The sequence below is a fragment of the Syngnathus typhle genome, linkage group LG12 (assembly GCF_033458585.1).
Source record: "Syngnathus typhle isolate RoL2023-S1 ecotype Sweden linkage group LG12, RoL_Styp_1.0, whole genome shotgun sequence".
NCBI classification, from domain to species: Eukaryota; Metazoa; Chordata; class Actinopteri; order Syngnathiformes; family Syngnathidae; genus Syngnathus; species Syngnathus typhle.
In genome coordinates, this window is record NC_083749.1 from 10,784,003 (window position 1) to 10,808,159 (window position 24,157).

Here is a 24,157-nt window from a genome sequence, read left to right on the forward strand (position 1 = left end):
AGGTCAGAGTTCAAAGTCATAGGTACGCTTCGTAAATATGGCGGCCCTAGTCGGACGCAGAGTGCTTTTACAAGCTTGCCGCTTGCATTTTACAGACAATGATAACGCGTGCAAGCTCGGTTCGTCCTTCTTCTCTTCAAGAAAGTATGCCGGCTCCACTATATCCTTTTGCCCGCCGTTTGGCTTTGGCGCACTAGCACGACAGTATAGCTCAGAGGCAAAAGACGACTTGCTCGTGAGGTACCTTGACGGAGAAGATTACGGTATGTTTTCCTCTCCCAATAGTGACCGTGAAAGACACTGGCTAACCTCCGGTATGCGATGCTTGCACAGTTGTCTCATTACGCCTGTAAATATGAAGTAGAGTTACGCCGAGCGCTAAACTACAGTGGCTGGATCTTGCACCGATTTAGTCGAAACATGACCGTCTTGTATCAGTACCTGAAATCAATTCTTCAGTGAAAGTTCACATAACTTACTGGAAAATGTTTTTGCTAATGAACGAGTAAAAGTTAGACATTTACTCACCCTGGAGAATATTAGTCATGAAGTATCACAAAGTGAAAGCACTAAATTTAATTTTCTCATATTAAATGCACACAAAGTAGAAGTCTTTAAGTTGGTAAGATTTTGATTGTTTTAATTTTTAATTTTGCCTTTGTATTTAGTTTACTAAAGTGGTCATTGATAGTCACTGCAAAGTGAATATCAAATATGCCTTTTAAATTTGGCACACCACAGAAGGTAGTTAATGACCCTGCCGAATTTGAATGATTGTAAAAAAATGCTGGGTATAAAAGTAGGCGAATTAAGCTGTTTCCTCATGAGACGACAAAGCCAAAATAGTCACCGAATCGGTTTTGTGTTCAAAACAATGGTGAACACCAGTGCTGTTTGCAGTTTCTCTATTCGCCCATCTAGAGATAAAAAGAAATTGTCAGCCTTGTGTGAAAGAACACAAACACATCTTCGATGTGACTACTTTACACCATCAAAACATACAACGTACAAAAAACAATCAGTCTATATCGGGTACTTTTGTATTTCATATGCAGTGGGTCATATATTCAAGGCATATGCGATCTTTACCTGTTTGCATACCCATACAAGTTTTATTTTGCATTGCTGATCAACAATAATCTAATTATGTAGGCTACACATGTTGGCTTATGAAAAAATTGCTTCAATTTATGCTAATACTCAAAAGCCATGTTTGAGGTGGCGTAACCTTTTTTGAATTGGTTTTACAATGTTTTTTTCCGTATGGCGATCTTAATGCTTGATTTTAATAGTTAGTTGTGCTCTCTGTGTTGACATGTTTAACAGATTTTGTGTTTTTTTATATGTGAAATTTCTATGTTGTTCTGGTTAATAACACATTCAATCATCATTTACCCTTTTGTTTCAGGTATAGTGGTTGTTGGGATAAACCGACCAAAAGCCAAAAATGCTATAAGCAAAAATCTGGTAAAAATGGTATGTTTTCTCTGTTTGCCTCTTGTATTTGTCAAATGTCTGTAAATTAGTGTGCTTGTCAACCGAAATGCATTTTGCCTAAATGCGTAATGTAGGTACTTTTATATTAATGTATACTATTGAATTTGTATGTTAAAACTATATACCGTATTTTCCGAACTATAAGTTGCTCTGGAGTACAAGTTGCACCAGCCAAAGAATTCATGACAAAGAAGGAAAAAAAAAAAATCGCACTGGAGTACAAGTCGCATTTTTGGGAGAACTTAATTTGACAAAATCCAACACAAAGAACAGGCAACAGCAGGCTAAACGATACGGTATGCTAATGGTACATAAAAATCGTAGCGTTACCAAAGTACCAGGCAAGTCGTGGGTTTGGTAACCACCTCTTTATTTCACAAAACAAGAGTTCAACATACAAGCCAACACACAGTGTGTGTAGCCTCACTCTGACAACGCGCCCCGGATCTCTCTTCCCGTCTCCTCCCCCCTGCTGCCTTCACGGCCTCTTTAGGCAATCTGAAACTACTGAACTCCAATGATAGACAAGCTGCTACACTAAATAAACCATATATATCAAATAATTATAGAATAAATAAGTTTATTGAACCATCCGTGTCACTCCAAATCATTAGAGCCATTGAAATGTTCGTCCTCTGTGTCAATCTCTGTTATAAACAACTCCGGATTACTCATATATGTCGCTCCTGATTATAAATCGCACCCCCGGCCAAACTATGGAAAAAAAACTGCAACTTATGGTTCGGAAAATACGGTACTTATACTTAACGTTTGTCTAATAACATTTGACAAAATGAAAATGATCAAAATATCTCAGAAAGCAGAAACTAATTGCCATATTCCAACGAATCTCATGAACAGATGAAAAATAAAACAGACATACATCAGTATGGAAATGCGTAGTTACCAAGCTGTTTTAAGGCCTGTTTATACATTGCATGCGCAACAACTGCCGTTTTGCATCACGTGACTGACGCATTGTGTCAAATGCTGCATGGATCATCTTTTGTGATTGGTTTATTTAGTCTCAAGCAGTGATGACACAGTAGGGCTTCCCCCAGCTGCATTCCATAAAGCCTCTTCAATCGTAATGTAGTCAATGCAGCCTAGATCAGCTGCAGTGACATCCTCAGACTTGAAGTGATACTGCAACACACTTTCAAAACAATGAATGGGCTGTGCTCCAGTGTGAAGACAAACTGCGTGCCGCCTTGAGTATAAAGAGGCCTTAAAACATTAGTCCTCCAGTGAACCACAAAATGAGTCATTATGCCCAAATAGAGAATACATAGAACAGTGGTAAAGATTCAAGGAATCATAAATCACCACGCAACTCAAGCACATTGATGACTCATCCAGAAACCCTGGACAACATCAAATGAAATGCAGACCTTTCTTGTCTCAGTGATCTGTGTTTATGATTATAAAATGAAAAAGAAACTGGGCAAAAATGGCAAACTTCTGAGGCCAGGTGACTACTAAAGGCTCTTGTTACTTTTTAGGAAGATGGGAGTGGGGGCATTTGAACGATCCCCAAGACTTTTGGGAAAATATTTTAAAATATGAGTTGATAAGACAAAAGTAGAACTTTCTGGATGGCATGCATCAAATGATATATATATATGTATATATGTATGTATATGTATGTATATGTATGTATATGTATGTATGTATATGTATGTATATATATGTATATGTATGTATATATATGTATATATATATGTATATGTATGTATATATATGTATATGTATGTATATATATGTATATGTATGTATATGTATGTATATGTATGTATATGTATGTATGTATATGTATGTATATGTATGTATATGTATGTATATGTATGTATATGTATGTATATGTATGTATATGTATGTATATGTATGTATATGTATGTATATGTATGTATATGTATGTATATGTATATGTATGTATATGTATGTATATGTATGTATATATATATGTATATGTATGTATATATATATGTATATGTATGTATATATATATGTATATGTATGTATATATATGTATATGTATGTATATATATATGTATATGTATGTATATATATATGTATATGTATGTATATATATTATGTATATATGTATGTATATATATTATGTATATATGTATGTATATATATTATGTATATATCTATGTATATATATTATGTATATATATGTATATATATTATGTATATATATATGTATATATATATATGTATATATATTATGTATATATATATATGTATATATATTATGTATATATATATATATGTATATATATTATGTATATATATATATGTATATATATTATGTATATATATATATGTATATATATTATGTATATATATATATGTATATATATTATGTATATATATATATGTATATATATTATGTATATATATATATATATGTGTATATATATTATGTATATATGTATATATATTTCTTTCTTTCTTTCAGATGTCTGATGCTGTAGGGGATATAAAAAAGAATAACAAAATCCGCAGTGTCATTTTTTGCAGTCTGGTTCCAGGGATCTTCTGTGCAGGTCAGTCTTCATTTTGTCCATTTGTCAAATCAGTAAATGCAAATTTAAAGAGGTTTAAGGTTTACTGCTTTGTCTCGTGTACAGGAGCAGACCTTAAGGAGAGGGCCAAGATGCATCAAAGTGAAGTGGGACCATTTGTGTCCAAAGCAAGAACACTAATCACTGAACTGGGTAAACATTTGTCCATTTTAATTGGATCCTATGGATGTCACATATTGTCACTGCCTGGTGAAAACTGGTCCAAATTTGGTCAAGTTAATATTTTTTTCAATTTAATACAATTGGTCTGTACCCATGTGGGTCTAGTTTTACATATCTACCAATCTTGTATTCATTGTTTTTAATACAATTACTGTATTTTCTGGACTATAAATCGCTCCGGAGTACAAGTCACATCAGCCATAAAATTAAAAAAAGATTCAAGAGTTTTTATTTGCCATGTTTGAGCGTTCCAAACAAGGAATTTGACTTCGGTAAATCACACTCTCTGTTCAACATTTAGGTGACTAACAACACTCAGGACATGTGAAAAATGGCAAATACTCTCAAACATCCCCTGATCTTAACCTCCCAAAATGGCAAGGAAAAACTCAAAACTCCAGCTAGGGGAAATGAGAAACCTTGAGAAGAGACCACAGATGGGAAGGTCCCTCTTCCAGGATGACCAGGCTGCAATGGATGCAGAGAGGACACATAGTACAAACAATGTAGACAAATTCAAAAAAGGTGTGTGGAGAGCAGGATGTTATTGCACAGTAATGACTCTGAGACTCTAAGAGTGGTATGAGTTCATCAGAGCAACAGCCTGGGGGAAGAAGCTGTCTCTGTGTCTGCTGGTTTTGGCGTACCGAGCTCTATAACGCCGTTAAAATGCGTAATAAAGAAGAAAAAAACATAATAGTCGCACCGGAGTACAAGTCGCATTTTTGGGGGAACTTTATTTGACAAAATCCAACACCATGAACAGGCAACAACAGGCTAAACGTTATGGTATGCTAACCGTTACATAAACACAAACAAGGAACTGAGAACGTGCCTGACATACACAAACAAGGAACTGAAAACGTGCCAGACATAACATTAACAGTTATTCAAATAACTATCACATAAATAACATGTTTATCAAACCATCCGTGTCACTCCAAATCATTAAATCCATTGAAATCTTCGTCCTTTGTCTCTCACGTCGCTGCTGACTGCGGAAGTGCATGCGGCGCTGACTCGTCAGTTGCGGTTCCAGTTTTTCCACGAGCCTATATATATATAAATTATATATCAAATAACTATAACATAAATAACAATTTTATTGAACCATCCGTGGCACTCTAAATCATTAAATTCATCGAAATCTTCGTCCGCTGTGTCACTTTAAAAACAAAGCGCCAATGCTGACTCTGGAAGTACATGTGGCGCTGACATCAGACTCGTCATCAGTTGCGGTTCCAACTATTCCACAGGCCTATTTAACTATATATAAACCAGGGCTGTGCACTCTGACTCGGGGACTCGGACTCATCGGACTCAGTCATTTTTGCCGGACTCGGACTCGGTGCTGATTTTGACCGAGTCCACCGAGTCCGACAATAAAAAAAATACGTTCAATTTAATTTTCATCATGCTGCTGAGAATGCGCGTAGGAAGACAAATTTAGTCGTTGCGTGCGCGCCCGCGCCTGCCTGCCTGCGTGCGTGCGTGCACGTACAAGACCCACAATGCCAAGATGGAAGAACCCGGGAGCAGCGAGAGAACAATGTTTTGCCTCTAGATTTAGGGGTAAAACGGAGTGTAAGTTACGATCAATGCGGCCACGTTGAGTTGCACTTAGGCTAATGTTTACATTATGTACCAATGTCAAGGACGATTATGTCACCCAGCTTATATCATTGATGTGTTTCGATAGTTGTGGGGTCGTCACTAATTATTTGTGTTTAGATAAATGTCTGAGCTATAATGGTGTAATTAATGATTAAAACTTGAAAGTATCTGTTTATTGTATTTGTTTATATGTTTAATAAAGACAAAGCTATCACAAAACTGTTGTAATTATTTAGATTTTGATCTAAATTAGCCTTGAATAAAGACTAAGCAGTCACATGAATTAACAGAAAAAATGGACAGCCGGACTCGGACTCGTGGTCAAGAGGCCGGACTCGGACTCAGTGCAAAAATCCGACCGAGTCCACAGCCCTGATATAAACCATATATAAAATAACTATAGCATAAATAAGTTTATCGAACCATCCGTGTCACTCCAAATCATTAAATCCATCGAAATCATCATTCTCCATGTCGCTTATAAACAACACCGCTGCTAACTCCGGCAGTAGATGCGGGGCTGAGGCCAGACTCATTGTCAGTTGCGGTTCCAATTATTCCACAGGCCGAGTGTTCCCTCATGCGGTTTAAAGTGAAAATAATGTGAAGTGATCAACTATACTAGTAAGTAATGTGTTAATGATCAAGTAATAATGTGTTAATAATTTCACATATAAGTCGCTGATTATAAGTCACACCACCGGCCAAACTATGAAAAAAACTGAGACTTGTCGTGTTGATGTAATCATATATGTTATCCCATATTTACCGTAATTTTCGGACTATAAGTCGCAGTTTTTTTCATAGTTCGGGTGGGGGGGGCAACTTATATGTTTTTTTCACAAATTTTTACTTGATCATTAACACATCACTTACTAACAAGTATAGTTGACCACTGCACATGTTATTTTTAGTATAGTTGATCACTTCACATGCTTTGATATCTTTATCTTGAACATATTCTAAACATGAAAAATAGAGAGAAGAAATCAAATAAAGTAATTACTAGGGGTGTAACGATACATCGATACACATCGATTAATCGATATTATGCTCTACGACAGGGGTCCCCAAACTTTTTCCTGTGAGGGCCACATAACCTTTCCCTTCTCTGATGGCGGGCCGGTGGCAGTTTGTAACAGAAAAAGTGTGACGATCGTAGGGGAGCTTAAAAAATTTATTGTTTTCCAGAAAGCCACACATAACCAAATAACGGTTATTTAATAACCCTTTCCAGGTTCTTTACAGAAAAAAAGTCAGGAAACAAATAATAACACTATTAATGAAATAAATAATAACTAAACCCTCTCTGAGTTCTTCACAGAAAAAACAGAAAATAAATAATAACTAAATAACTCTCTCTGGGTTCTTCATAGAAAAAAACCCATGGAACATTAACTTTCTGTTGTGCCATGCACAATCTTAACAGATAAAAGTTCAGCTCAGTTGTCAGAGCAGAACCTCTCTGACACATATGAGCAGTCTCTTAAAGTTCTTGTGTTCCTTCCTTATAATCCTTTTGTAGGTTCCAGTAGGCTTGTAGACACCGCTGTCTTTTTTGTTAAAGTTTGATAGTGCGTCATAGTCTGGAGTAAAATTTGTTGTGGCAATTCTTAGGCGAGATCCAAGGTGTTGGTCTGTTTACCTCGATCTGTGACGGGTAGATGTTGACGTTCATGTGGCTGAACGTCACGTCGCGTACGTCGAGCCAAATTGGCTCTTTTAAACGCTCGGCACTGTGTTCACCCTGCTTTACTTGGGCGACATTTTAACGGAAGGATTCCAGGGGAAGGTTTGTGGGTGGCCTTAGGGCAAAACTGCATCTGAAAGCTCAGCGCGCAAATTACAAGAATGCTGTCGTCACAGCCCACGCTCTAAATTCGGGACTGATACAAATAGAGCGCGAGTGCGCCATGTCCGTACACGCACTTGTGAGTGTGCACCGAGCTTTCTGACACGGCTTCCGGTAGTAAATGCGCAGGCGAGCGCTTCCCCATCTACTGGGGAAACGCAGTCATTGCAGGCAAAATGAGAAAAAAAAAAAAAAAAAAAAAAGGTTAATAATACAATTTATTCAGGGTTGGCGGGCCGGATTAAACGGTCCCGCGGGCCGTATCCGGCCCGCGGGCCGTAGTTTGGTGACCCCTGCTCTACGATTTATTGGCATCGATGCTAAAGGTAAACATCGATTTATATCGCCGTGTTTGACCTCGGACATTAGACGCGACTTTATTTTGAAATCCAGTTCATTGTTGCTTGCTTCCTCTTCCGGGAGCAGGGAGCAGTGCGCGGCGTTGTTGTGTTGTGAGCAGAGCAGGCACGTGAAAGGGGGAGTCGACAACTAGTACGCGGCTCCTGGGCTGGTGCTATGGCTAGTGTCCAAAAAGACGAGGAAATTGGCTCCCCTTTAGGCTTCAAGTCATTCGTTTGGAAGCACTTTGGATTCCAAAGAAAAGATGGCTCAACGGACAAGACACGTGCAGTTTGTAAATCCTGCCATGCGGTGATCAAATATTCAGGGAGCACAAATCTCGCCGCACATTTAAAGAAAAAACACGACATCAAAGTTAAGTGTTAAAGTAAGCAATTTGTATACTACAATACTCTTGTAATTTCCTAAATAAAGAGTTTGCAGTACCTTGTTGATTTTGCGTATGAATTGTTATAAATCAGGATATTGTTCTATATCTTTTATTAAAAAAAAAATTATCGATCGTAGAGCACTATATCGCGATATATCGTGGTTGAATCGCAGCAGGCTTTAAGATATCGGCAAATAACGTATCGAAGTTCTTTATATCGATATTATATCGTATCGTGACAAAACCCGCGATTTACACCCCTAGTAATTACCGTTTTTCTCCGTGTATAGTGCGCCCCCATGTATAATACGCACCCTAAAAATGGCATGCTGATGCTGGAAAAGTCGCGTCTAATGTCCAAGGTCAAACACGGCGATATAAATCGATGTTTATGTTTAGCATCGATGCCAATAAATCGTAGAGCATTATATCGATTAATCGATGTGTATCGATGAATCGTTACACCCCTAATACATACGTTCCGTAATTTACAGTATGTAAACTTCAAACTAACTTACCGTTTTTTTCCGTGTATAGTGCGCCCCCATGTATAATACGCACCCTAAAAATGGCATGCTGATGCTGGAAAAAAGCCTGTACCCATGTATAATACGCACCCAATTTTTATGAATTTTTTTTACATTTTATTTTTATTTTTTTTAAGTCCCAATGATCGTCACACACGCAGGGAGGCAATGGGTCCCATTTTTATAGTCTTTAGTATGGTCTTAACTAGGCTGGATGTAATTTTTTTTGTTGGCGTTGATTTCTCCGACTGCCCTTAAACGCACCACCGCGCTCCGTGCGCGCACGGGAAAGAGGCGTGCGGACGTGAAAAAGGCGGCTCTGTATGGGAGAGACGTTGAAGAGGAATGAAAACACCCTTGGAAACCAAAACTTGGTGATTTCAAGTTTCATTTCGAGGGACATTTGTCACGTCTCGTCCCCACTTTTGCTATGTGTCTAGGTTGCCATAGTTTCTGTTTGCGTCGCCCCTCTCCTCCTGTGTCACCTCAATCGATGTAACGTGTTTTGTATTTAAGTCCTGTCTGCCCCTCGCTCACCGTCGGATCATTGCATGTGTTACTGTCATGATGTCTGTTTGCTTTCTGTTCCTGTCTTTGGTAATGTCACCCTGTCTTTTTGTTTCACGACTTTGTCGGTCAGTCCTGTTGTTGGTTTTGTTTTCTAAAAAAAAAAAAAAAAAAAAAAAAATTAAAATATTTTTATACCCATGTATAATGCGCACCCCAGATTTTAGGACAATAAATTCGTTAAATTTTGCGCACTATACACGGAAAAAAACGGTAACACTTTAAAGCGCCATATCCTCTGGACATGTCCTCTGTCACCAGGATGACATAAAGGACGAGAAATTTAATCGATGGATTTAATGATTTGAAGTGACACAAATGGTTTGATAATATTGTTGTTTATGTGATAGTTATTTAAAATATAGTTTATATATCTTTGTATGGGCCTGTGGAATAATTTGAACTGCGGCACGGCACACGGCATTGTTGACAAAGGACGATCGATGGATTTAATAAATTGGAGTGACACAGATGGTTTTATAAACATGTTATTTATGTGATAGTTTTTTTAAATAACTGAATGTTACGAGCAGGCCCGTTCTCAGTTCCTCGTTTGCGTTTGTCACGTTAGCGTACCGTATTGTTTAGCCTGTTGTTGCTCGTTCATGTCTGTTCTTGGTGTTGGATTTTGTCGAATAAATTGCGACTTATACTCCGGAGCGACTTATATGTTTTTTTCCCACATTTTTGGGCATTTTATGGCTGGTGCAACTTATACTCCGGAGCGACTTATATTCCGAAAATTACAGTACTCAACATTATTGTGCATTGTACTAGATAGTAAGAGATGTCACGAGAACTGATACTTTCTGTACCAATTTGGTACCAACACGCAAAAAATACGTCAATACCTGCTTTTAGTGATACAGAATATTTAACTTTTCACTCAGCGAGCTGTGTTGATTCTTGCCGGAACTGAAGGGGGCAGTATATGCATGCGAGCATCAGGGAGCAGCAGTCAGCGGCGCTGAAGAAGAAGAAAACTTTCGTTGTTTCAGAACAATGGCTTTAGCAAGTGGGAGTGGAAGTCCAACACCCCGGCTTGTTGAGGAGCCAGGTCGCACAAAGAGTCGTGTGTGTGGAAATATTTTGCATTCAAGGCGGATGCAACCGGACCAATTATAGATTCGTCCTTTTACTATCACTGTTGTGCCACGTTAAGTTATAAATATGTTAACCCGAATATGCCTAAGTGCCGTCATTCTGGCATGAGTCAGCTGGGGCATTACGGTTACCAAACGTATCTAATGTCAAACATTTTGACAAAGTGCCCAGACAAAGGCTCAAATATGCACAATTATGTTTGTGCACATGTTTAGGGTTAGTGCGCAAGCCTTCTTGGCTGGATTAGTGATTTTAAAAGTAAGTGTTTTTGTTGTTTTTTACCGTGGTACCGAATTGGTATCAAGAATGGAAAATCAAGGTATTGGTACCGACTACTGAAATACTGGTATCGTGACATCCCTAACTTGTACTTGTGCTTCTGCTGAAATGTATTTCCACTAATAGGCAACCTACCAATGCCCACAATTGCTGCACTTGATGGAGCTGCCTTAGGAGGAGGCTTGGAAATGGCTCTGGCATGTGACATCAGAGTTGCCTGTAAGATTCTTTTAGGTTTTGTTTTAGAATAATAGCGAGAGGTTGCGTTTGTATTTGTATTGCTGTTACATGCACATGACTTTCTGGCCATTTTGTGAATCTTTACTCTTTTGTCCCTTTGCACATTTGTTTTTCATTGATGTGGAACCTTCAAAAGTTTCATTGTCATGTTATCTCTCCCTATAGCAAATTCTGCAAAAATGGGACTTGTTGAGACTAAACTTGCAATTATTCCTGGGGCAGGTAAGATTATATTCTGTTACGGTGAACAATAGATTTTTTGGCTTGTAAAAAAAATTAAAAACCTTTGGTTGAGAGGCTTTATGCACACACTCTTATTGTAGATGATGGTGACTGTATTCATTATTTTGATTTATTTTATTGATTGTTGCTATTAGAAAGTATTTTTTTGAAGGATGTTGGATGGTCTTGTATTTTATTGAATAAACGGAGCTTCTTATTTTACCCTTTTCCAATGCAGGTGGCACTCAGCGTCTCCCCAGGGTGATTGGTGTGTCCCATGCTAAAGAGTTGATGTACACTGCCCGGGTGGTGGATGGAGCAGAGGCTTGTCGCTTGGGCCTGGTCAGTCATTCTGTGGAGCAGAATACGAGTGGAGATGCTGCCTATCTGCGAGCTTTGGAGCTTGCGCGTGAGATTAACCCTCAGGTGAGAGGGTGCTAGTTGCAAGAAGCTATCAAGGAAAGCATCTTGTCATTTTTTTTTCTATTCATGCTGTCATACTCCTGTTAGACCTTGTATTTTGTTCCCACAGGGTCCAATTGCAGTGAGAATGGCAAAATTGGCTATCAATCAGGGTATAGAGGTAAGCCAGCAATGCACAACAGTCCACTTTATGCGCTACCAACTCTTACATTCTGCGAAATACGTGAAAGCACTTTGTTCTGGCACAAGTAAATGGCAGAACCCTATGACAGGATACTCAAACCAACTGTCTTCAGGCAGTTGGCGGTATACACTCTAAACTGGTCCCCCAGCCAATTGTTGTGCACACAATGTCATATTACGATGAAAATTTGATGTACATGTGTATTTTAAGGGGGAGGAAAATTATTTAGGGATGTTCTGTGCAGCCCCATCAGTTTATTTATCGATAAATTGTTTTATCCCAGTAAATTATGTATTTTGAGAAATGAATTAATCTCAGGAAACGAAAGTTATGAATGTAACTATGGTTTTATGAATCCCGAATGACCACCAGGAGGCGGTGCTTAAAGCACTGATTGATTCCTTCAGGCATGCGCAGTCCGAGTGTGCATACCAAATTACCGTAATTTTTGGACTATAAATCACGTTTTTTTTTCATAGTTTGGGTGGGGGGGCGACTTATACTCAGGAGCGACTTATATATGTGTTTTTTTTTCAAAAATTTTAAGAAAAAAAAAAGTGAAACCACGATAAACGAACCGCAATGTAGCAAGGGATTACTGTAATTTGAATTTCAAGTGACGACAGCAGCGCAACGTCGCGTCAGCCGCAGCTCTTCGAGTCAATCTTTGTCCTTTATGTAAACAACCGCCGCGCTGCTGACGCAGCGTCGCAACAACACGTGAGCAACAACAGGCTAAACGATAGGTATGCTAACGTGTCATAAACACAAACTGAGCTGAGAACGTCCGTGACGTAAAATTCAGAGTTATTCAAAAAACTATTACATAAATAACACGTTAATAAAACCATCTGCGTCACTCCAATTCATTAAATCCATCAATCGTCCTTTGTCAATAATGCGTGCGCGCCGCTGACGGCTCTTGCACTTCAAAATATTCCACAGGCCCATATAACGATATATAAATAATATATCAAATAACTATTATATAGGCAATAATGTTATCAAACCATCTGTGAGCTCTAAATCATTAAATCCATCGATCAAATTCCTCGTCCTTTGTCAACATCGCCGCGCGTGCGCCCTGACGTCAGCCTCGTCGTTATTCCACAGATCTACTATATAACTATATTGTAGCGTTAACAAAGTTCAAGGAAAGACGTGGGTTTGGTAAACGGCTCTTTATTTAACAAAACAAATTTACTGGCGTGTGGTGAATGACAGCTCGGTGGAGTAGGACCGGGCGTGCGTAAAAGCATTGTCCGAGCCTCATCCACCGTCCCTGGACGAATCGATCTTTGTCCTTTATGTAAACAACCGCCACGCTGCTGACGCGACGTCGCGCTGCTGACGTGCGACCGCGACGTCGCGTCGCGCTGCTGACGTCAGCATGACCATTTCCCGTGACTCCCGGTGCTGATGCTGGAAAAAAGCCTGTACCCATGTATAATACGCACCCAATTTTCATGATTTTTTTTTTTATTTTATTTTTTAAGTCCCAATGATCGTCACACACGCGGGGAGGCAATGGGTCCCATTTTTATAGTCTTTGGTATGGTCTTAACTAGGCTGGATGTAATTTGTTTTGTTGGCGTTGATTTCTCCGACTGCCCGTAAACGCACCACCGCGCTCCGTTCGGGCATGTGAAAAAGGCGTGCGGACGTGAAAAAGGCGGCTCTGTATGGGAGAGACGTTGAAGAGGAATAAAAACACCCTTGGAAACCAAAACTTGCCCCTCGTCGTGACTCGGAGCCGCAACAAATGTTTCGGATTTCTGTAGGGTACATTGTGACAGCAAACGAGCAAGCGTCTGATACGAGAGCATTGCGGTCGTATGGAGCGTGTTTGAAGTGAACAGCAGAGACGAAAGGAACAAGGCAAAGTGTTGTGAAATGAAATATTACATGTAATACGCATTTTGTTATTTGCTGATTGAAACTGCTAATTAAACTGTGAATTGAAACTAATAGGAAGAAAACAACTCTCGCTCTTTATATAGCTGACGTGTCTTGCGCATCCGTTCTGCGCATCTGTAATGGCGGCCTCCGTATGACGTCCGGTCCGCGATGGAGATTAAAAAAGAAACAATATTTGACAATAACACACCATCAAGGATTGCACCATCGCATCAAACGATGTGTCGTCAATTATGAATTTTACTAAGTGTGTTGGGCAGGATGGCTGAATGCGATTGACAACAAACAAGAAGAAAGGTGATTTCAAGTTTTATTTCGAGGGAGATTTGTCATGTCTCGTCCCTAGTTTTGCTATGTGTCTAGGTTGCCATAGTTTCTGTTTGCGTCGCCCCTCTCTTCCTGTGTCAACTCAATCAATGTAACGTGTTTTGTATTTAAGTCCTGTCTGCCCCTCGCTCACCGTCGGATCATTGCATGTGTTACTGTCATGATGTGGTTTCTGTTCCTGTCTTTGGTAATGTCACGCTGTCTTTTTGTTCCACGACTTTGTCGGTCAGTCCTGTTGTTGGTTTTGTTGTACCATGACTTTCTTTAAAAAAATAAAATAAAAATAATAATGATTAAAAAAAAACGGTACCGTTTTTTTCCGTGTATAGTGCGCAAAATCTAACGAATTTATTGTCCTAAAATCTGGGGTGCGCATTATACATGGGTACAAATTTTTTTTAATTTTTTTTAAAAAAATTTTTATTTTTATTTTTTTAGAAAACAAAACCAACAACAGGACTGACCGACAAAGTCGTGGAACAAAAAGACAGGGTGACATTACCAAAGACAGGAACAGAAAGCAAACAGACATCATGACAGTAACACATGCAATGATCCGACGGTGAGCGAGGGGCAGACAGGACTTAAATACAAAACACGTTACATTGATTGAGTTGACACAGGAAGAGAGGGGCGACGCAAACAGAAACTATGGCAACCTAGACACATAGCAAAACTAGGGACGAGACATGACAAATCTCCCTCGAAATAAAACTTGAAATCACCTTTCTTCTTGTTCGCCGTGTTTGACCTTGGACATTAGACGCGACTTTTCCAGCATCAGCATGCCATTTTTAGGGTGCGTATTATACATGGGGGCGCACTATACACGGAGAAAAACGGTAATTACTAGGGGTGTAAATCGCGGGTTTTGTCACGATACGATATAATATCGATATAAAGAACTTCGATACGTTATTTGCCGATATCTTAAAGCCTGCTGCGATTCAACCACGATATATCGCGATATAGTGCTCTACGATCGATAATTTTTTTTTTAATAAAAGATATAGAACAATATCCTGATTTATAACAATTCATGCTAAACATAAACATCGATTTATATCGCCGTGTTTGACCTTGGACATTAGACGCGACTTTTCCAGCATCAGCATGCCATTTTTAGGGTGCGTATTATACATGGGGGCGCACTATACACGGAGAAAAACGGTAATTACTAGGGGTGTAAATAATGTAAAAAATAATTTCATAAAAAATAATTCATAAAAATTGGGTGCGTATTATACATGGGTACAGGCTTTTTTCCAGCATCAGCATGCCATTTTTAGGGTGCGTATTATACATGGGGGCGCACTATACACGGAAAAAAACGGTATATGTTTTCTTTCGCTTTCTTGGGCATTTTATGGCTGGTGCGACTTATACTCCGGTGCGACTTTTAGTCCGAAAATTACGGTAGTCACCAGTGACACTAGACTAGTATGGTGTCACCATAGGCTCGTTTCCTACGGAATCTTCTCACGTGAACACGAGGATTCAGAGAGACAGGACGTTGTGGCGGTCATTCGTGATTCATAAAATCGTAGTTACATTCGTAACTTTTCGTTATATTGCATCCTTGCCGACCGCCAGGAGACGGTGCTTAAAGCACTGAATGAGAAATGCCAGCGTTGTCACAAGGAATCCCAGACACAAAACTTCACTGGGAAACCTCAGCAGGACCAACGACCAACCCCAAAGGAAAGGGTGATGGGACATCCGCAAAGTAGAACCTGGAGAAAGTACTGGGCGCTGACCAGAAAGCAGCGGCACAAATGTCCTCCAGGGACACTCCCCTCAGGGTGACCCAGGATGTGGCAATGCCCCGGGTAAAGTGGCAACGCACCCACTATGTTAGGGGTCGGCCAGACGCCAGGTAACAATGGCGGATGGCATCCACAACCCAGCGGGACCAACGTTTGGAAAGAGTGCATCCCCTGTTTACGCCCCCATAGAAGACAAAAAGCTTCAAAGACGCACAAATGTTAGCCACATAGGCCCGGACAAGCATAAAAGGTTTGATTCAACACTGCCCTCACTCGACAGGGGCACGAATCGGGCAAGCTGCACAAGCTGGTTTTGATGAAAGTCCAACAGCCCCTTCGGGACAAAAGCGCAGTTTGAACACAGGGTGACGCTGGCACGATCCGGGTGCCACCGCAGGCACCCAAGGCTCACCGACAAGGAATGCAATTCTCCATCCCGCCTCGCAGAGGCAATGGCGAGCAGGAAGGTGGATTTATGGGACACTCACTGAAGGTCCGCATCTGCCAGGGGCTCAAAAGGAGGCCAACACAGGCGGTCAAGCACCAGATGAAGATCCCTTGGGTCAAGATAGAAACCACTCAGGGATCCAAGGCACACGCAGCCCAGTAACTGAGCTGCTTCAAGATTCAAGAGTTTTTTATTCGCCATGTTTGAGCATGCCAAACAAGGAATTTGACTTTGGTAAATCACAGCCTCTGTTCAACATTTTGGTGACTAACAACACTCAGGACATGTGAAAAATGGCAAATGTTCTCAAACATCCCCTGATCTTAAACTCCCAAGAGGGCAAGGAAAAACTCAAAACTCCAGCTAGGGGAAATGAGAAACCTTGAGAAGAGACCACAGATGGGAGGGTCCCTCTTCCAGGATGACCAGGCTGCAATGGATGCAGAGAGGACACATAGTACAAACAGTGTAGACAATTCAAAAAAGGTGTGGAGAGCAGGATGTTATTGCACAGTAATGACTCTGAGACTCTAAGAGTGGTGTGAGTTCATCAGAGCAACACCCTGGGGGAAGTAGCTGTCTCTGTGTCTGCTGGTTTTGGCGTACATAGCTCTATAACGCCGTCCGGAGGGGAGTAGTTCAAACAGACTGCAACCTGGGTGAGAAGGGTCTGTAGAGATGTTACTTGCATGTTTCCTGGTCCTGGACAGGTACAAGTCTTGGATAGATGGGAGGTTGAGTCCAATTATCTTTTCTGCAGTCCTGATTGTCCGTTGCAGTCTGTGCTTGTGTTGTTTGGAGGCCAATCCAAACCAGACAGTGATGGAGGTGCTGGTGGGAAAAGCAACCGACGACCAGCCCCGAGGCCTCGGTCCCTAGACCACTGGGGCCGAGGAACCCTAGACAGACGGCAGGGTAGAAGTGGCAGACTGGGGCTGTCCGGGAGGCAAGCGGGGAGAGGAGCGGAGTGTTGTAGCCCCACCCCGCAGAAGCCACAGGGCGCCACCGCCATCCACGTGCCGAAACCACGGTGGAGGGCGCGGCTGGGAAAAAGATGGGACACGGGGCCCACTCGGGGGTGCCCGGCCCTCATTAAGGCCAGAGAAACACTCCCTGGTCTCGCAAGCTCTTGTTAGAATAGGCCTCTTTGGCACTTATGATTAGCTAGTTCGCTTGAGCTATGCCGTTATATCGCTGTAACATTTCTCTTGCTTTATTGGCTGTTCCCTTCTCTATGAGACTCTTTGCACATATGTAGGAGTCGCTGTCAGTTAAGACTACAAGGTCACACATTATCACACAGGGTAGGCAGAGTAGCCACCTTGCAGGAGCACGAGGGGGCAACGCCCCCGCAAACAGATGTCCTGCCCCCTCGAATCAAACTGTTAGAAGTGAAAAATTCGCTAGCAGAAACACACGTTAATCAGCCCCCTCTTTTCTCTCATGCCGGTGCAGTGTGTCTCCTCACACAGCCTGCTGTCAGGACTCCGCGCCCCTCCGTAAACATCCAATCACTGTGAGTATGCAAATGAGGCAAGAAGCAGCCGGAGAGTGTCAAGTTACAGTCAGCGCGGTAGTAGTTGGAAGAAGCAGTAAAAACTCCACCAAACTCGTCCTAATGACCCGTGATATAACTAATGATTAACGACAACTCAAATAATAGTTAATATAACATTATATGTTCCCCCCCCTGAGAGATTTCCACCTTATTGTGGTCAGGGGGTTTGCGTGCCTCAGTTACCCTAAGAGCAATACCAGCAGAAGCTTTAATCTTCAGGTGGGACACCTAAGCGGGACAGGTCTTAGTGTAGTGGCCTGACAGAGTGCAATCCACTTCTCCAGGTTGAGATCTGGACACACAGCTAACAACTGCCGTGAAGAAAACACTAACATTGTTAAAAAAAAAAAAAAGAGAGAACATGCCCCCTTCACATTTCTGACTGCCCCGTCTTATGTGCATTCCTAGAACCGGCCCTGGGGGGACGGGCCACAGCAGCCGGTAAAGCACAACGCTTATAGCGTAGCATGTAGACAGCTGGTCCCGGCGGCGGGTACCTTTCATGTCCACGGTGTCAGCTTGAAGGAACCTCGGACAGCGCTCAGCACTTATGTCCGAGGCCACAAAGAGGGCACTGTAGTCCACACAACAATGGGAGTCCTCCATTGTGAAAAAAGGACAATCCCAAAGAAGGCAACGCGGATGTTGCCTGCAACAAGCGCAAGCGGGGCAGCCGAGGGTAGGTGGAGCGAACGGCACTTGCACAGCGAGTGCAAACGCACATCGCGAGCGACAGTCTAAGCAGCAATGAGCCGAGGGAAGGCGGCGCGAATGCCACCTGCTCAGCAAGCACAAATTCGCGACGCGACAGTCCAAGCAGTGACAAGCCAAGGAAAGGCAGCGCGAGCGCTACCTGGACGGCAAGCACAAATGTACTCGCGGGGCAACAGCCCAGTGATAAGCCGAGGGAAAGTGGCGTGAACGTTACCTGCACAGCAAGCGCAAATGCACGTCGCGGGGTGACAGACTAAGCCGAGGGAAGGCGACGTGAACACTACCTGAACAGCAAGCACGTTGCGGGCGACAGCCCAAGCAGCAACAAGCTGAGGGACGGTGGCGCAAATGCTTCCGACACACAGCAAGCGCAAAACGCACGAAACAAAAGGAAAAGGGGGATAACCAAGGCACACGACGTGGAGGTCAGCACGCGACTACGCCGGGACACGAGTATGGTTACAACAACTGCGCCAAAACACCATACACAAAGCCAACCACAGCCGCAGCCTAGGAGGGCGAAAATATCCTGCTCCAACCAAAGGCTCCACAGCGGCAGGGAAAAGATGTCAAAAGACGAATCCAACTTTCTTCAGGGCCGAAAACACCCATTGGTATACAACCCACGCGAGAAGAAAAGAGGAAACGAGCCTCTGGTGACACCAGACTTTATACCCGTCTCGGGTCATCCAGGGGTCACAGGTTTTTGCATTTGGTATGCAAACTCTGACTGCGCATCAGCGAAGAAATTATTTAGTGCTTTAAGTACCACCTTCTGGCGGTCAGCAGGAATGAAATTGAATTTGCTTAAAATCACACTCAGATTGTAGATTACAACACTTTGTGTCTTTCAGGTGGATCTGTCTACTGGCTTGGCTATTGAAGAAGCATGCTATGCCCAAGTGAGAATCCTTTCATGTTGAAATGTTACCAAAATTGGCACCTCTTAAATACTGTGAAATCAACATCCTGTTTTCCAAAAGGGCCCTTGTTTTAGAAATTATTTAAGGAAAATTATTTAGTTTTAACATTCTTATAAAGACAATTCCTTTGGCCTGTAGTGGTATAAATGGCTAAGGAAGTAAAATAAAATGTGCGGAAATCAAGATGAAAGGTGATCTTTTTCAAGGGACAACTCATAATGTTAAAATAGGCAAAGCAGAGAGAGAATAGTGCGTTATAACACAAGGACAACTGTTGATTTTAATATTTACTTGTGTACCAAATGTAAACTACTAAAGTGCATTTGTTAGTGTGTGCATTTCCTGTACACCTTTTTTTTTTTTTTTTTTTTTAAATAGTAGCCAGAAACATGATCAGTAAATACTAGGGGTGTAAATCGCGGGTTTTGTCACGATACGATATCATATCGATACAAAGAACTACGATACGATATTTGCCGATATCTTGAAACCTGCTGCGATTCATTCACGATATATCACGATATAGTGCTCTACGATCGATATATATATTTTTAAAATAAAAAATATAGAACAATATCGGGATTTATAACAATTCATACGCAAAATCAACAAGGTACTGCAAACTCTTTATTTAGGAAATTACAAAAGTATTGCAGTCTACAAAGTGCTTATTTTAACACTGAACTTTGATGTCGTGTTTTTTCTTTAAATGTGCGGCGAGATTTATTTATTTATTTATTTATTTATTTATTTATTTATTTATTTATTTCAAACATGTGAAAAAAGAAGAATAAGCTTATTGTACACAATAAAGGACATAACAAAATACATGCATATACACATACAGACGTACCTACATTCATACATATACATATAGCCGCAAAAGAACCATAAGTCACATTCACATGTCTGAAAAGGAGTAGGAAGAAGTATAACTTAATAGAGATTTGTGGTCCCTGAATATTTTATCACCGCATGGCAGGATTTACAAACTGCACGTGTCTGGTCCGTTGAGCCATCTTTTCTTTGGAATCCAAAGTCCTTCCAAACGAATGACTTGAAGCCTAAAGGGGAGCAAATTTCCTCGTCTTTTTAGACACTAGCCATAGCACCAGCCCAGGAGCCGCGTACTAGTTGTCGACTCCCCTTTTACGTGCCTGCTCTGCTCACAACACAACGCCGCGCACTGCTCCCGGAAAGAGGAAGCAAGCAACAATGAACTGGATTTCAAAATAAAGTCGCGTCTAATGTCCGAAGTCAAACACGGCGATATAAATCGATGTTTACGTTTAGCATCAATGCCAATAAATCGTAGAGCATTATATCGATTAATTGATGTGTATCGATGAATCGTTACACCCCTAGTAAATACCACATTTTTGTTAATGTAATTTTTTTTTTTAATGGGCTGAAAACTCCTGCAATTGTCTGTATCTTGTTGAATGTCTTGTCACCATGTTAAAAACAAAACAAGCCACTAGGTAACAATAAGTGAAGAGTATTAATGTTGCATTTTTCTTTCTAAGGTGATACCAACCAAAGATCGACTGGAAGGTTTAGCTGCATTTAAGGAAAAGAGGCGTCCTCAGTACAAGGGAGAGTGAGTCATTGTGCTCCTCAGAATGTTCAAGACTTTGGCCTTAATTTCTTGTACCGCTGCTTCCGACATGCTTAGAGGTGAAATTGTACATGACAGTGCATTTGCCTGCACAGTCCTTGAAGGGCAGGATTATGTTTGATCCTTGTTTTAGTGACCATAGCATATTATTCAAGTAATGTCCAGTAATTTCTTTTAGTTCCCCAATGCAAAAAGCCATAAATTAGTATGATTTAGTTATTGCTTCTTGAATGATGTATCAATAGGAATTTTTTTTCTTTACTTGGGGGTCTGTCTATCAAAAACACTGTGACCTGAGAATCGCCATAGCCATTTTGCAAACCAAAGCAATGATTGCTAAATGACTGTGGTGTCACTCATGCAATGTTTCCTCTCAAAAACTACAGAGAGAAATATTGGAGTATGCTCATACCACATCCCTTACAGTTTGCATGGAGCTTGCATGGAGTCATAGGAAGTGGAAAATTGTTTTGTCTGACCTGTTTTACAGTTTATGCCATACTTTTTGTCACAGTCACTGATTGGAACATTACAATTAGTCTGCATTAAAAAAATTACATGAAAAAAAAAAAGCCAACATTCTGTGTTGCAATTCCGAATATAGAATTCAAATATAAGTTTTTCCTCAATATGCGTGCATGTGTGTTCGTCCGCGAATAACGTTTTTTGACAAAAGATTATTTTGTACTATTGTAAGGCATATTAAAACAGTGTAGCTGTAACTTGTATATACAGTAGTTTCGCTACAGAGTATAAGTCGCACCAGCCATAAAATGCATAATAAAGAAGAAAAAAAAACACAAGTCGCACCGAGTATAAGTTACGTTTTTGGGGGAAATTTATTTGACAAAATCCAACACCAAGAACTTACATGAATAGGCAACAACAGTCCGAACGGTACAGTTTGCTAACGTTACATAAACACATAAACGAGGAGCTGAGAACGTGCCTGACGTAACATTAAGAGTTATTCAAAAACTTTAAAAATATTTTCTAAATTTCAGCGACGGCTCTGTCACAATAATGCGACCAGCGCGGTGGAGTTGCGCGGTCGGCAGTGCGCTGCAGTTGCACGATCGGACAAAAATGCGCAAATGAAAAAATTGTTAAAAAAGGCGTTTCTATAGCCTTGGAACCGATTAATTTTTTTTTTCATTATTTGTAATGGGAAAAATAGATTCGGAATTCGACCGATTCACTTTTCGAACCGCCTTCTGGAACGGATTGTGGTCAAAAACCGAGGTTTGACTGTACTTGGAATACAATAATGAAGATAACAGATGAGTTTATACTTGATGAATGGGTGCACATGGACATCTAGGTTTCAACTCAATGTGTTATATGTGTTATTTTATTATGTGCTGTCGCTTAATTTAGGTATGTAGCAGTGTTTTTGTTCATAACTACTGCAAATAAATCTCAAACTCATCTGGACTGATTATTATTGTAATCCTTCTGTAGTGTGGCACTTCCCAGATGGATAAAGGTCTGACACATACAGTTGTGATAACATCGACCACTTGTGTACTGTGAGATGACACGTTTTAACTCTTGATCATTACTAACAAGCACGGCAGCTAACCAGACTGCAAAAAAGCATACATAGGTAGCAAGGCTGTCACTCGGTTTTGTGGACTCCAATGTTAGCCCCAATGTTAATAATTGGTTGATTTGAGATTATTTTTACTTCTACCCGTAACATAAACTAGTAATCAATGCATTTTGAACAAAGCCGTGCTAATTTTGCTCATAATTTTCTTATATAATTTATTAGTCTTTTTTAGCGTGGAAGAAAGTGCCTGTGTCTGGCTCCCCCTCTTTCAGGCAATACGACTGCGCCCCGGGGCATTTCTACAAATAGGTTTGTAGAGTTGTAAACTTGGTTTAATACAACCAGTGTAAAACAGAAACACTTGAATAGAGTTTTCTTGATAATTCAAATATATTGTTTTCCTCTGCTTCTCCTCATCAATATGGCCCCACCCATTCCGTCTTCCCATGTTTTGGTGGTAGTCAGCAGAGGAATGTGACACAATTTGTCCATTCAAAATCATTGTACATACATTGCTAATTATGTCCAAAAACAGCTCCACAATGTATGTGGACATCTCTACTTATGCCCACTGAAATCTTTAAATATACAGTATCTTGATGATTAGCCTCTGTATGGCTCATTTATGAGGGAATAAGGAAGCTGTATTGTTTTTAGGTCGTTATGTATTTAATTTCAGTCTATAGGGGTTAGCGTGATTTATCTTTTTCTCAAGTCCGCCTCCAGGGGGTAAGCTCGCCAACATGTATCCAAAGATGATGCACCTTAATTTATGCCTCCACAGTTGGCTAGAGGGTCAGCTCTCGAAATGGAGCTCAGGTACTCTGAATTTTTCAAAGGTCATCCATTCAGCCATCCATTTATTTTCTACACTGCATATTTTCACTAGGTTTATGGGTGCCCTGAAATGTTCAAGGTCCATCAGAAGTTGACACACTCAAAGCAGTCATTTCAACGAGCGCAATCCGCATGCAATGTGGAGCTCTGTTTCTGGCCTGACAGAAGCCAGCATTCCCCCAAGCTAAGTTTGGCTGTTCAGCTAACTGGTTTGTCTACTAAATGTGTCCGTCGTTTCCATAGATTGAAGGAACTGAACCATCAACGAAACAAAGTCTTTCAGGGAATCCTCTATACTAACAAAATATTTCTGAAACACTACTTGAACAAGCAGGACTTTGCCCACAGTCGTAGGAACATTGCTGTAAAAATGAAATTTGACCAAGCACTTCTTTGAGGTTCTGATGTTGGGGGATGGTTCAATGAGTTGTCTGGATTGATGCATCCAACAACGGAACATTTTGATCTCTCCACTTCGGCGTTCTTGAGTTGTTTGGACAACAAA

General features: G+C 40.7%; 1 protein-coding gene across 1 annotated transcript; it reads left to right on the top strand.

Annotated features, from left to right (window-relative positions):
* On the top strand, positions 1–22,691 carry auh (AU RNA binding protein/enoyl-CoA hydratase). Its single transcript, XM_061293168.1, has 10 exons — positions 1–263; positions 1,409–1,476; positions 3,962–4,049; positions 4,134–4,220; positions 11,050–11,142; positions 11,329–11,385; positions 11,624–11,811; positions 11,918–11,968; positions 19,577–19,624; positions 21,172–22,691. Exons 1-10 carry the CDS (start codon positions 38–40, stop codon positions 21,247–21,249), a joined length of 984 nt encoding a protein of 327 aa, XP_061149152.1. The 5' UTR covers positions 1–37; the 3' UTR covers positions 21,250–22,691.
* The last annotated feature ends 1,466 nt before the right edge of the window (positions 22,692–24,157 follow it).